This window comes from Psammomys obesus, unplaced genomic scaffold (assembly GCF_907164565.1).
Source record: "Psammomys obesus unplaced genomic scaffold, mPsaObe1.curated_primary_1811, whole genome shotgun sequence".
NCBI classification, from domain to species: Eukaryota; Metazoa; Chordata; class Mammalia; order Rodentia; family Muridae; genus Psammomys; species Psammomys obesus.
Window position 1 is genome coordinate 17,405,627 of NW_026592118.1, and position 14,551 is coordinate 17,420,177.

Here is a 14,551-nt window from a genome sequence, read left to right on the forward strand (position 1 = left end):
GCAGGGGCAGGGGCAGGGGCAGGGGCAGGGGCAGGGGCAGGGGCAGGAGCAGGGATGAGGTCTGCATTTCACTGGAGCATTTCCTGAACTGTGAGAGGAAAGGATGCCAGAAAGGTCCTGTCCTCACCCAAGATTGAAGGTGGGTGGGGATGGGGGTTTGGACCCCCTAGCTCTCAGGGAAGAGTTGGGAGATAGTGAGTGTCTGCATGGTTCTCTGCAGACCCCGCCATCCTCAAGGACTCCCGGCCCTGTCTCCCATGGGAGAGAGGGCAGCTCTGGAGCCAACTGTGGGGGAATCTTAGGAAAGGAAAGCCTGAAATGGCCAGTACCACAGAGCAGGGCCTGCACACTCCAAGGCCCCATTTACTTTCTGCTGTTGCTCAGCTTGCGGGCCGCTTAGGGTGTGGTCTGGCTGGCTGTATGCTAGCAGTCATACCTTCTCCGTCAGTTTAATCACTGTGCTTTGTGTTCTTGGATGCTGTGCTGGGATAAGGGATGCCAACGAGCTATAAGGGAGGCTCTGGCCAGGGCTACCCCTGTGCCATCCTCCAGGCAGGAAGCAGAGTATAACCTGGGGCTGGGTTCTTTTCTGCTTCCCTCTCCTTACCCCAACTGGCCTAGCTGCTTTGACTGTGCTTAAAGGAGCTGGCTTCCTGCCTTCCACTAAGACAGAAGGCATGAGAAAACCAGGGGGCAATTGCGGTTACCACATTTCCAATTCTAGTAGACTTGAGACACAAGCATCTCTTAATAAAGATCCTCTCCCCAACCCACTCCCGCGAAAAAAGAATTATATGGCTAATATCCATGTAATATAGGATACTCATACTAAAATCTGCAGCCCTGAATAAGCTAAACAACAAGGAGGACCCCAGGGAGGATGCTTAAATCTCATTCAAAATGGCAAACAGGATAGACACCAGAAGAGGTGGAAGAGAGGAAAAAGGATGAGAGCCTACCATAGAGGTCATCTGAAAGGCTGCACCGGACAGGAGATCGAAGTAGATGTTGAGACTCACAGCCAAACTTTGGGCAGAGCACAGGGAGCCTTATGGAAAAGGGGGGGGGGGATAGAAGCACCTGGAGAGGACAGGAGCTCCACAAGGAGACCAACAATGCCAACAAATCTGGGCTTGGGGGGTGGGGCTACGGGGACTGATGCACCAACTGAAGACCACGCATGGAGAGAGAGGACCTAGACTCCCTGCTGAGATGTGGCTGATTGGTGGCTCAGTCTCCATGTGGGTTCCCTAGTGAGGGGAGCAGGGGCTCTGTTGTGAATGTGGTTTCCTGCTCTTTGATCGCTTGCCCCTGGCGATGCGGCCTTAGCCGACCACAGAGAAAGAGAATGCAGACCAAATAGGCTAGGGTCAGATAGGAGGGGAGGAAAACTCCCCCTTTCAGTGGACTAGGGGAAGGGGATGGGGAAAGGAGAGAGAGGGTGGGACCTGGAGGAGGCTACAATCGGGATATAAAATTAATAAAATGTAAAAAAGTAAAACAAACAAACAAACAAACAAACTGAGATAAGGGTCTAAGAAAACTAAATCAAAAGGCTTAGTACAAGCAATTAATTGGTTCTACAAACCAATTAATGGGATTCCATATTATTTATAGTTAAAGCCCAGTAGAGACCCAGATGTACCTTCCTCCTTCTCTTGATGAGCTCAGAATGTGACCGTAGCTTGATGCAGACCTCTTTAGGTGTACAGATTGCTCAATGACTTACAACTGAGTTTGACTAAGAGTGTGAGTGAGAGGAGGAATGTGTGGACCCATAACCCCAGGGCCCTTACATGCATACACCCTGAGCACTAAAAATGACTGGCTCTAGGATTTGGCTCTCCTTTTCTTCTAGTTGCAGTTGTTGGGACAGCCCACGGAGGAATCAGAGTTACGGGGCTAGACCTTAGCTGCTGTTCAGGTTAAACAAGAGGTGACAATATTCACATTGATAGATGTATGTACGACTGCTAACAGCATATTCTCTTTTTACTCTGTTGGGTTCATTCAAATAATGAGACTGCCTTGTCCAAGGAAAATGTATAGGAGATGAGGTTCAATAATGAATGCCAATAGATGGGCCGTGCACACGTGCACGTTTCTAAGCAACGGTGGGATTTTTCGCACGGCTGGCACAAGCTATTGCACACTCTCCGAGAATGTCTGAGCACTTCATTAAAACATAGAACGAGTGAAGGAGACAGACTGTCCAGGGCTGGTCCTCAGTGTGGAAGCAATTTTTAATAGTACAAATCAGAAGCATCTTTTACCAGATGCCTTATGACTATTATGCCAAATTAAAAGCAGTGTTGGCAAATGGTGTTATTGGCATTAGCTATTAGGGGTGATGGCTGCAAAATCAAAGAACAATTGTTTCCTGATAATATTCAGATCCTTTGAGTTTCTAATTATCTCCTTTGCAGGCATTACCCAAGGATTTCTAATTGAATTCAAGACCTTGAACCAAAATCACATCTTGTGCTCTCTAGGTTTACGCATAACTCCTGTTATTTTACCCTTATATTTATTTCTCCTTCATAGTCTTTCCTTGATACTCTAAAGAAAGATGCTCTAAAAAGTTAATTAGCTAAAGCAAAATTCCTCCCATTATCATTATATTTAATTAAGATTTTCTTATTTATGCCATCATCCTAGCAAGGACTACAAGGATTCCTGATGTCAGCCTCTTATCTGTTTCCTTCAGCTTTTAACATAACAAAGCACCTGGACTCTTTATTTAGTATTTCAGGTCTCCTCTCTTTCTTGTCACAAAAGATAAATTCACCTAGATGCACTGACAACATCAAGGCTTTGAAAACCCGTCCACCCGTTACCTTATAAGCAGTTCAGTCACCTTAATCCATCCTGCCCGTCACTCCAATGTCAGACTCACAAGTTTAAGGGTGTACTTTTATCGGCATGAAGTTTCAAAGCAAGAGTCCAATGTCTATTCACTTAAAAACACACATTGAATAGGAATCATTCTGACCAACAAGATGTCAATTAGCAAGTGTTTTTACTTAGTAATGGGTGATAAATACACTGTGACATTATTTTGATGGTTATTCAATACTGAGTGACAATGACAAGTTTTTCCACCCATCCCCAAATGAATATTGATTAAAAGAGCTAGGTGGTTTCTGGTTCACCTTTGTATTGTTATGTGTTTTGATATAAGCTTTTATTTGTATCACTTTCAAAATGCTGTGATTCAGCCATGTGTATCAATTTTGTCTTATTTCTTTGATTTATTCTTTTTTTTAAATTTTATTTTTCTTTTTAGTTACATTTTGTTAACTCTGTGTCCCAGCTGTATCCCGCTCCCTCATTTCCTCCCCAACCCCGCACTCCCTCCCTGGTCTCCTCCCTGCCCCTTTTCAAGTCTACTGATAGGGGAGGACCTCCTCCCCTTTCATCTGACCCTGTTTTATCAGGTACCTTCAGGGCTGGCTGCAAAGTCCTCCTCTGTAGCCTAACAGACTGCTCCTCCCCTGGGGGGGGGGGTCAAACAGTCTGCCTTTGAGATCCTGTTAGAAATAGTCCGTGTTCCCCTTACTTTGGAAAACTACTTGGTTACTGAGCTACCACGGGCCACACCCGAGCAGAAGTTCTAGGTTATATCCATAGATGGTCCTTGGTTGAGTGTCAGTCTCAGAAAAGACCCTGTGCCCGGATATATTTGGTCCTTGTAGAGCTCCTATCCTTTTCATATCATACTAACTTCCCTTCTTTCATATGATTCCCTGCACTCTGCCGAGGGTTTGGTTATGAGTCTTAGTGTCTGCTTTGAAACACTGCTAGGTAGAGTCTTTCAGATGCCTTTTGTGGTAGACTCCTGTCATACGTTCAATGCACATCCCATTTGTCTTTCTAAATGAGGATTAATCACCATCGCCTGTGTCCCCTTTCTTGATTATCTTCTTTAGGTGTGTAGATTTCATTATGTTTATCATATCTTGTAGGTCTATATAAGTGAGTATATAGAACACCAACAGTACAGGCTCTAAGAGCAACAATCAATAAATGGGACCTCATGAAACTGAAAAGCTTCTGTAAAGCAAAAGACACTGTCATCAAAACAAATAGACAGCCTACAGATTGGGAAAGAATCTTCACCAACCCTTTATCTGACAGAGGGCTAATATCCAGTATATATAAAGAACTAAAGAAGCAGAAAAGCAACAAACCAAGTAATCCAATTAAAAAATGGGGAACAGAGCTAAACAGAGAATTCTCGAAAGAGGAACATCGAATGGCAGAGAAACACTTAAAGAAATGCTCAACCTCATTAGCCATTAGGGAAATGCAAATCAAAATGACCCTGAGATTTCACCTTACACCCATCAGAATGGCTAAGATGAAAAACACAAGTGATAGCACATGCTGGAGAGGTTGTGGAGAAAAGGGAACCCTCCTCCATTGCTGGTGGGAATGTAAACTGGTTCAACCACTTTGGAAGTCAATCTGGCGCTTTCTCAGACAACTAGGAGTAGTGCTACCTCAAGACCCAGCTATACCACTCCTAGGTATATACCCAAAATTTGCTCTTTGATTTATTCTAAATCAAGGTTTCCCGCTAATTCTAAGGCAACCAGAACTCATGGTTTTGAGTTTATTTATGATTAGGGCATAACTAAACAAAATCCAAATCACACAACATCAACGGATCACAATTTCTAGAGAACAGGATAGTTTTTGGCAGTCAAAATGTCTTACTTGAAGGAAGTGGATTTTGATATCCATACAGCATTTAGTATTGGAGCCGGAATTCCTTTTTCCTAACATTAATAGAATGTCAAAAAAAAAAAAAAAAAAAGCAGGGACAGGGATGCAGATGTTGTTTTATAAATCATGCCAGTTTACTAACTCTTCTCTTTTAAAGGAGTTTCTGGAGGCTGCATATAAAAGTCTAAGCCAGTGTATACCACCATCATTTCCCCAGAGTAATGGAACATGCTACATACGTGTTTCATAGTACCATTATTTTCTGCTTGGAGGTCTCCTTGTTGCAAAATCTACCATGCAGGTTTCATTCACAGAACTCCGTGGAGTTCTGCCTCCGTCATGATTCAAGAATTAATGAAGGTCTGGTCTGGGATCAGTATTATAAGTACTGTGAGCAGTGTAACTGAGATATGTTTTATAGCTTAAAAGTCATATATTTTTGTATAACTATCATACAACACAAAACCGCAGTTCTAAGCGTTTGCATTTGTGGTTTCATATCTCACCTCTGATTCTAGTTCCAATTGTCCATAAATATCTATGTTTCAGCATTTTCCTTTTAAGTGATAAGTAGATAGCTGAACATTTATCTGCTTATCACAGAAAGAAAAGAATGTCGGCCATCGTACTCACACGGCACTGTGCGGAGGTAGAGGTTGTCACGGATGATTTGCTGCAGCTCGTGGTCAACAGAACCCTTCTGAAATCTTAAGTTGAGGTAGTGACGAAGATCCTTATCAACGATTCCTCCTAAAATAGCAAAGTTACTCGGTAAAAGATTTGGAACCTATAATAAGGATACACTTGATTATTATATAAATTCATTTATAAATTATATGAAAGATGAATTATTTCACATCACTCTTTTGATGTCTAAAACATTTATTACCATGATAATGGTAGTCTGGGGCTGGAGAGATGGCTCAGAAGCTAAGGACACTGGCTGCTCTTCCAGAGGTCCTGAGTTCATTTCCCAGCAACCACATGGTGGCTCACAACCATCTGAAATGATATCTGCTGCCCTCTTCTAGTGTGCAGGTGTACATGCAGACAGAACAGTGTATACATAATAAATAAATCTTAAAAAAAATAAGGAAAAAATTAATCTGTCTTTCAGGTCTACACCTAGTAATTTGTGCGCATCCTTATTTTTTATTTAGATTGTAGTTTTTATTGTGGCAGGATATTAGTTAGCACTGTATCGCATTGCCTGGCTAAAAGGTTACTTATTTCTTCATTTCCATTGCTTCTTACCTCGAACATTCCTAATCACCATTCTAATTCTACTTCTGTGAATCTGATTGCTCCAGGAATCAATGTAAGGAGGATCATATAATATTTATTTATTTCTGTTACTGGATTATGTACTCAACATAATGTCTTCTGAGTTTGAAAAGATTTTTTAAGTTATTTAAGGTTACTGTGGAAAGAAAGTGATATAGACAGTTAAAAGAAAAACGGGTACATAAACATTGATGATTTTCTTCCTTCCGTGAAATAAATCAAAGTCATTTGTCTGTTTTGTAATGCATGTGCAGAAGTAGTAGCTAAAAATAAAGTTTGAACAGCTTTTCTTCTTTGCCAACAAATAATTTAAATATGTTTGCTATTATAAGTTAATGAAAAATGGGGCTATGGCTTTAGAAAGCCAATGACGCCGCTCTATTGAATGGTAAGGTTAAATTAATGGTAACTTTATTAAATTATAAATATTTATTTTAAAATTCTTTCTAGTTCCAAACTGGAAAGAATAAATTAGAAACCAAAATATTAGAGGTGGTCAGCAGCTGAGGAGGGTCCTCTCTCACAGAGGACCCAGTTTTGGTTCTCAGTACCTAGATGGCAGCCCGAAACCACGTCTGCCTGCTCCTGCATACATGTGATTCACATGAACTCAGGCAGGCAGAAACACACACATATACAAATAAATGGGCTTTTCATAACCAAAATGCTAGTAAAATGTTAACGAGAATAAACACTTTTCCTACACTTTTTAGCATAATTATTTACATTCATTGCATAACTTCTCAAGTTTTCAAAATGTGTCCCATTAGTTGCCTCCTTCTCTGTGGATTTACTCACAGTAACATGCCATAGAAAACCCTCTTAACTGATTCAACTATCAAAACTCATATTCCCAAATAATGTTTCTCACTTATTTGAGGATGTAGACTCTTCATCTATTTTTCAAGCCAGCCAATGTGATAAGAGAAAATAAAGAAAACACTGATGAGCACACACACACATTTTGTTTAGAATGACTGTACCCATAATTTTCTAAATTCAAAGCCAAAGCGGAGCAGTCATATATCAAATGAACGAAGACCCATGGTTGACCTCTTTTATCCTGGTTCGGTTTCTGTTATGTTGTAAACGATATCATCAAAAGTATCTTGAGAAAGAAAAGTGATGCTTGCACTTTCTCTTCACACTCTCCTGTCACAGGGAAGCCAAGGCACGGAAGTGGGGACTGAAGCAAAGGGCATGGGAGAACAGTGACTCCTGGTTTCCTTCTCTGGCATGCTTAGCAAATTTTCTCATGTAGCCTAGGCCCACCTAACTAGGAAGGTTGGTGCCCACACTAGGCTGGGCACATCAGTTAATAATAAAGCAACTGCCCTATAAAGATAGCCACAGACACTGGGGTAAAGGCAATTCTTCAGTGGAGATTCCCTTTTCCATAGCGCGTGGCTTGGTTCAGGTTGACCCAGGCTAGCCAACAGGATCATCGAATATGACTGTGGTCTTGAACTCAATGGCAGCAGCGAAGTGCTAATGTAGGAATTGTAAAAGGCCCTTCTCCTGCCCTGTGCCTCTCCCCTCCCCCAATCAGCAGCACGTGTTTTACCTTTGATAGCTCATCAGAGCTGCTGAGCACGCATTGTGCCATCACTGTTCTTAGCTCCTGTCTCTCCGGAATTTCAGCCTGTGAGGTCTTTCCTCAACTGAACCCTCTCTTACTTCTCCTCATCTTCCTGCTTCATATGTGGGACATGACAAGTGATAAAATGCTTTCTGGCAGCCCAAGAAAATGCCAACTACGGAATACAAGCTTAGTCTGCTCATAAATGTAAGCCAGAATCATTTCCCTAATGTAATATGGGTAAATTCACATTTTGTGGTCTAGTACTCGTTTTTGTTTTTTTGTTTTTTTGTTTTTTTTTTTTTGTCCCTCAAAACATTTTAACAGTTTATGCCATTTCTTCTATTACAAATATATAACATTTACCATCTTGGAAATGTATACTCCTTAGAAAATAATTATCAAAAGTTTACCAACTCATTATAGTGGCTAGTTGTATTTTCCCTTAAAGGGAGGACTTGAGGAAGCTTTTAGGAACAAGTGTGAATTCCCTTCACTAATTCAAGGACTTGCTACAAATTGCAGCATTACAGATGAGCCTATTTATTTCTGAAGTATTCTCCTTGATCCACGTTTTCTATACCCTTGATCACCCTTCACAATTTACCAGTGCATCTTTTAGCTAGGGAGATTTTTACTTTTTTCAGTGTCCGTATTGTGGTAAACTGAGATAGTTTACCTATCCAATTTCTTTTCTTCTACTAATTATCCTTGAAATAATTTGGAAGTTAAGGATTCAAGCCAGGAATTCAAGGGGAAACAGATACTGAGTGCAGAGCAGTGAGCACAGCACCAAATAAGCATTCTTCTAGATCTAGAATTTAAGCTTCCTTATTGACTGAGTCTATTTTAAGATTTGGGGAAATTTTTGTCATAAAATGACTAAGTTATTTTATCTATTTACTTTCAAGTTAGATATATTGATGAAAACAGTGCTGGACAGTATTCCTCAAATACTGGTCTTTATTTTCTGAATGTTCCAGGAAATTCAGAACACTAGCAGAAAATTGATTTGAGACAGGTCTCTGTCAAATACGTAGCAAAATATCCAGGCGAAATGGTCTTCAGGAATTAGAAGAGAAGACAAGTCTCTCCAGTGTCTGACGGTATTCCCACAAGTAACCACAAATACAGCTCATGTTAATTCATGGCTCCTGTGGACATCAAGGAATACACAAAAGGAAAGCTCTACGAAGCTATGTTGCTAAGTTTCTTTTTCCAAAAATAACTTCTGCTGAACTTATCTCAAAATGGGAGAGCCCATTCATAGAAAAGTTGATGATTCTGCTAATACCCACAGTCGCGAAATGAGTGACAGACATATGTACTCAGTTCTGCTGGGGCTCTGGGGCTCTTCATGTAGACAATTACTTGTTTGAATTCTGTCATCTAGAGGCCCATCTGCCTTCCTGTTGGCTGGCAGTCTGTACCTTATCATCGAATGCATTACTAGCTGTGCTGTGAGTCACCAGGTAGTAAATTGTTCTCCAAATTATTTCGTCTTCCTGTTTTAAATGGGAGAACATATCCCAGAGCCATTAAGTTCATTGAACATGCCATGTTTAATTATGTTTTTCTTAACTGAAAACATTTTGTTAAATAATGATGTGAACTTCTCCATTATTTTACTCACATTAATAATCTCTTTTTAAGAGTCTGACCTTAGTACTTTTGTGGTAACTTCTCTTAAAAAATTTGGAGCACCATATGTTGTATTAGAAATAGAATAATAAAACAAAGAAAATAGTTTTATCAGTTGCAGATCATTAGGAGATTCAAAAGGGAAGAGAATAATTGCTAATTCAGAGAAGATGACAAAGTTAAATATAAGTAGTTTATGACATTCTCCCCTTCCACTGAAAATGGCTGTTTATCATTTCCTTCCCCTACTATTGTACAAATGCAACATTATTATTAAATTTCATTTTTCATTGTTAATCCTCCACTGAAAGCAAAGTTAGAAATGTTTCTATAATTACAACTCTGGCTCTCCTGGAGAGGAGACAATGAATTCTCGGTGAACATCAGGCACTATACTAGGTGCTGTGCATGAATTATCCGACATTTCAATATCAGGATTTATTAAGCATGGCTGCAAAGATTGAAACAAGCTACAGTTTACCTAAATTTTTAAAAAGTGTCTCCATATGACTAATTCCATCTGAGACTAGTGTGTTATTACATAACTCCTCACAGATGTCACAAGAAATCCAGCATACTGATAGAAAAGGGATGTTAGGATGTAAAATAACTTAAGACTCTCACCCAAATTCAATCTAATTTTTCAAAACCAGAGACATGTACAATCCCAAATCTAAAAGAGATAAAATATGCTATTAGAATAGTTAGAACCATACTTGAAATCATAAATTCAACAAATCTCAAAGCTTGGCTCTTTTTATTTTCATAAAATATTTAGTAAGGTGACTTACATGAGAGAAAAGTACCATTTTCTATAATATGTAGATAATTCAGTAGACAAGAACATTTTTGTTTTAGAGCCTTGGTTTACTGACTATATTTTATTCTAAAGTTTATGTTAAAACAAACAAACAAACAAACAAAGCCTGGCTGCAATGTCCTCCTCTGTGGCCTGGCAAAGTTGTTCCTCCCTTTAGGGGGGGGTGGTCAAAGAGTCAGCCACTGAGTTCATGTGAGAGACAGTCCCTGTTCCCCTTACTAGGGAACCCACTTGGATACTGATCTGCCATGGGCTACATCTGAGCAGGGGTTCTAGGTTATCTCCATGAATGGACCTTGGTTGGACTTGGAGAGGGGCATGGGAGGAGATGAGGGAAGGCGGGTAGGATTGGAAGGGAATGAGGGACAGGGTTACAGCTCGGATACAAAGCGAATAAAATGTGATTAATGTAAAAAAATTTTAATTATAAAGAAACGAAGAGAAAAATATTACAACTATTTTTCTGTCTTTGAAAATCCAATATAAGAATTTATACACATGAACAAACTCCTGCAATACCTTCATTCAAAAACCTAAATATGGACATGCAAATGGAGTTTAAATGTGACTTTTTAAGCATATTTCAGTCTGTGTAAGCAAGTTATTATCCCTGAGTCAACTGCAAACATATGCTATTAAATCTGTGAATCTTCTAAGTGAAATACATGGAGATTTACAGAGTCAGGGATGAAAGTATGACAACATTTAATGCTTCGTGATAACCATTAAGCAAGATCGGTCCCCTAATTTGAAAAACAAATATTTTATGATTTGCAAGCGTGCTGCGCCTCAGCGACTACCAGATGGGTCAATACAATAGACAGTCTACTCCAAATGGTTCCAGGTTGAAAACTATCAGGTCATACACGGACTCAAATCAACTAAAAAACAAACCACAGCTTTATCGTGAGCCCGCCTGCAGTGATAATACCAACAAAATTCTGTCCAAAACCTCTTCTAATGGATGCACTAACGGAACCTCCATGGGCTGTGTCAGGGCGGGGCGGTACTCATGAAGTAATAGCAACTGACAACTTATGAATCCAACTGCTACAAGTCTGACTTTTTGGAATACTGAGAGACGCATTCCAAAGGTTTATTTTGAAATGCAGAATGCTTCTTCCCGGGGAAATAATGTATATTATAATTATATTCTTGGCCAAAGTTGGTCTTGTCAGGCACCTGAAGTGCATTATTCATGGACTGTCAGAGGCACAGTGTTGTGCATGACAATGCTTCTAGGAGGAGTTGGGGGATGGGGTGGGCCGCTGTGTACAAGGTGACCGCTAAGGTTCCAAGCCAGACAAACAAACACATCTACATCTTTCGTGGCCAAATGGAGGAGTACCAGCTCTGAAAGCCCGTTGGGAAGTCTTTCCACTTCAGTGGAAGAGTCTAGGATGAGACTGGGGTTACTAGTGTGTACAGGAAGGGCAGCCTATTCACAAGATCATTTCCCTTCACCCTGGACAACTGCGGGACAATGAAGGTTCTGTTAACTTATCTCCTTACAGCCCGGCACTGCTGAACTGCTTTTTCTTAAACAGACTTTGGCTCTCAACTTATTCTCAGATTTCCTTGACTCAGTTTATATTTCTGGAAATAGTTTTCTTCCACTAAAAGTAAACAAACAAAAACAAAAAGTATCTTTTTTTTCATTCCCCTCTTATAAGTAAACAAAACTTATTTTATGCTTCCTTCGATATTCTTATAAAATATGTTAATATTCAAAATTAGAAAAATAATCTGAACTATCTTCTGTTACTTTTTTATTTTTATTTTTTGCAAGAACTTTTGTCTTATCCTACTTCTCATACCTAAGTATATAGAGATTCTGGAGGAAAGGGAGACAAGGGCAGATGTGGTCCTCTTGTAAGAGTGGACACTTGAAGCATCTAAGGACTACAGGGTAGAGTTATTTTCATACTTTTAGAAGAAATAGACTCATAGTCAATTAAATGTGCCGTTTAAAGAGTGTTTTTTTGTGCATATGAGAGGAAGCGCATATGTCTTAAGGAAGCAGAAATAGGAAAGCAATGAAAAGTAAGAAATTAGTTACTCAGCATCTGCTTCGATACCCTGATCACTAGAATCTTTCAGAGGCCCTCTGTGGTAGGCTCCCGTCCTGTTCCCTGTTTTCCCCCCCTCTTCCAATGTCAATCCTGTTTGCCTTTCTGAGTGAGGACTGAGCATCTCACCCAGGGTCCCCCTTCTTGCTTAGCTTCTTTAGGTATAAAGATTTTCGTATCTTTATTCTCTATTATAGGACTAGTATCCACTTATAAGTGAGTACATACCATGTGTGCCTTTCTACTTCTGGGATAACTCACTCAGGATGATCTTTTCCAGTTCCCACCATTTGCCTTCAAATTTCATGATTTCCTTGTTTTTAATTTCTGAGTAGTGTTCTATTGTATAAATGTGCCACAATTTCTGTATCCATTCCTCAGTTGAGGGACATCTGGGTTGTTTCCAGATTCTGGTTATTATAAATAAAGCTGCTAAGAACATGATTGAGCAAATGTCCTTGTATACTTGAGAATATTTTGGATATACACCTAGATTCATAACCAAACTTTAGTAATGGTGCAGGGAATCTTATAAAAGAAGGGGGAGTTGAAAGACCTGGAGGGGACAGGAGCTTCATAAGGAGAGAAATAGAACCAACAAATCTGGGCACAGGGGTCCTTTCTGAGACTGATACTCCAAACAAGGACCATGCATGGAGATAAACTAGAACCCATGTACAGATGTAGCCCATGGCAGCTCAGTGTCCAAGTGGACTCCCTAATAAGGGGAAAATGGCATGTCTCTGACATGAACTCAGTGGCTGGCTCTTTGATCACCTCCTCCTGAGGCAGAGACAGTATTACCAGGCTACAGAGGAAGACAGTGCATCCAGTCCTGATGAGACCTGATAGGCTAGAGTCAGATGGAAGGGTAGGAGGACCTCCCCTATCAGTGGACTGGGGGAGGCGCATGGGGCAAGGGAGGAGAAGAGGGAAGGAGAGTGAGATTGGGAGGGGACAAGGGAAGAGGCTACTGCTGAGATACAACGTGAATACATTGTAAAAATTTTTAAAAAAATCAATAAATTAAAAAAAGAAATTAGTCTCTGAAGTGCTGTAAAAGTAAAACCGAATGGAAGTAGGACAGGTGTCCTTCACCAGTTTTAGTCTTCTAGCTCTGACTGCTCTTGACATTGAAGAGTCGCTGATCTGATAGATGAGAAGCACAAATTGGATTTGAAAGACGGAAACTACACCAAGTCAGAGACTGTGACTGAAAAGTAAGTAGAATAAAAGACCTCAAGGGCTGAAGCTGGAAAAAAAAAAAAAAAAACTATTTCTGTTGCCAACTGGCTGAATATGCTGTTCCCTCAAGAGTGTATATGAGAAAAGTACACGAGCCAGGCCACAAGTGGAAAAGTGCTGTGAAGTTGAGCTGTACAGTACTGGATTATTATTTGAATTAGAAAATGACTTCCTCCAACTACTGCAAAAGAAGCTATTTGTGCAGTTGGCAGATAGTGCATTCTAGTCTCCATATTCAGTAATTATCAGAATTTTCTAAAACTTTACCTGAAGACATCGGGAAGCTTTCATCCCTTAACAATTCAGAAAATAATAGAGAAAATGATAATATTCAGTGTACGTGTACAAGTGTAGGTTTGAACTTATAAAAGACTATTTGGTGCCGGCCATCTTAAGTAATTGTGGCATATCCCTTCATTTCCTTGTATTGAAAGCGTACAAAATTATTATGCTAAAGTAAATAAATTTTCAATTTTTTCTTGAAGTTTTTATAATAGAAGTCTTTCATTTGCTTTGTTAGAGTTACCCCAAAAATATTTTGTAATTTTAGAGGCTATTTTAAAAGATAGTGTTTCTTTCTCAGTCTATTTGTCATTTGTATGTAGAAGGAATACTGATTTTTGTGAGTTAAGTTTGCATTCAGGTACTTAAGTATTAATCATCTGTAGGAGTTTTCCAGTGCAATTTTTTTTAGGGTCACTTGTGTACACTATTAAATCATCTTGAAATAAAAGTATTTTGACTTCCTGTCCACATTGTTTTCCCTTGACTTCTGTTTGTTGTCTTATTGTTCTAGCTAAGATTTCAAGTACTATCCTGAACTGACATGTGGAGAGTGGATCACCTGGTATTGTTTCTGATTTCAGTGGAACTGCTCTGAGTTTCTCTCCGGTTAAGCTGATGTTGGCTATGGGCTTGCTGTAAACCGCAATCTCTCCAAAAATCATGAAGTATGTTGTGCCTTCTCTTGGGCTCTTTTCTTCTGTTTGTTTTATACAATTCCAATGTGTTAGTTTTCTGTTTCTTTTATTATATTTTATTGTTATCTATTATAAGCCTATTTGTTTTCTAATAAGAGACAGACAGGAAGTGGACCTGGATGGGAGGGAAACTGGGGCAGGGAGAAACTGTTATCAGGTAACAGTATGTGAGAAAAATATATTTTAAATAGAAAAGAAAATAAGA

The 14,551-nt window shown here is 39.7% G+C and overlaps 1 protein-coding gene across 1 annotated transcript in view; it reads right to left on the reverse strand.

Annotated features, from left to right (window-relative positions):
- The window catches only part of Magi2 (membrane associated guanylate kinase, WW and PDZ domain containing 2), a 1,360,055-nt gene that overhangs the window by 948,674 nt on the left and 396,830 nt on the right, over window positions 1-14,551 (reverse strand). Inside the window, exon 2 of the mRNA XM_055612892.1 lies at window positions 5,362-5,478. Coding sequence (XP_055468867.1) covers window positions 5,362-5,478 — 117 coding nt within the window. The remainder of the gene's footprint in view (window positions 1-5,361; window positions 5,479-14,551) is intronic.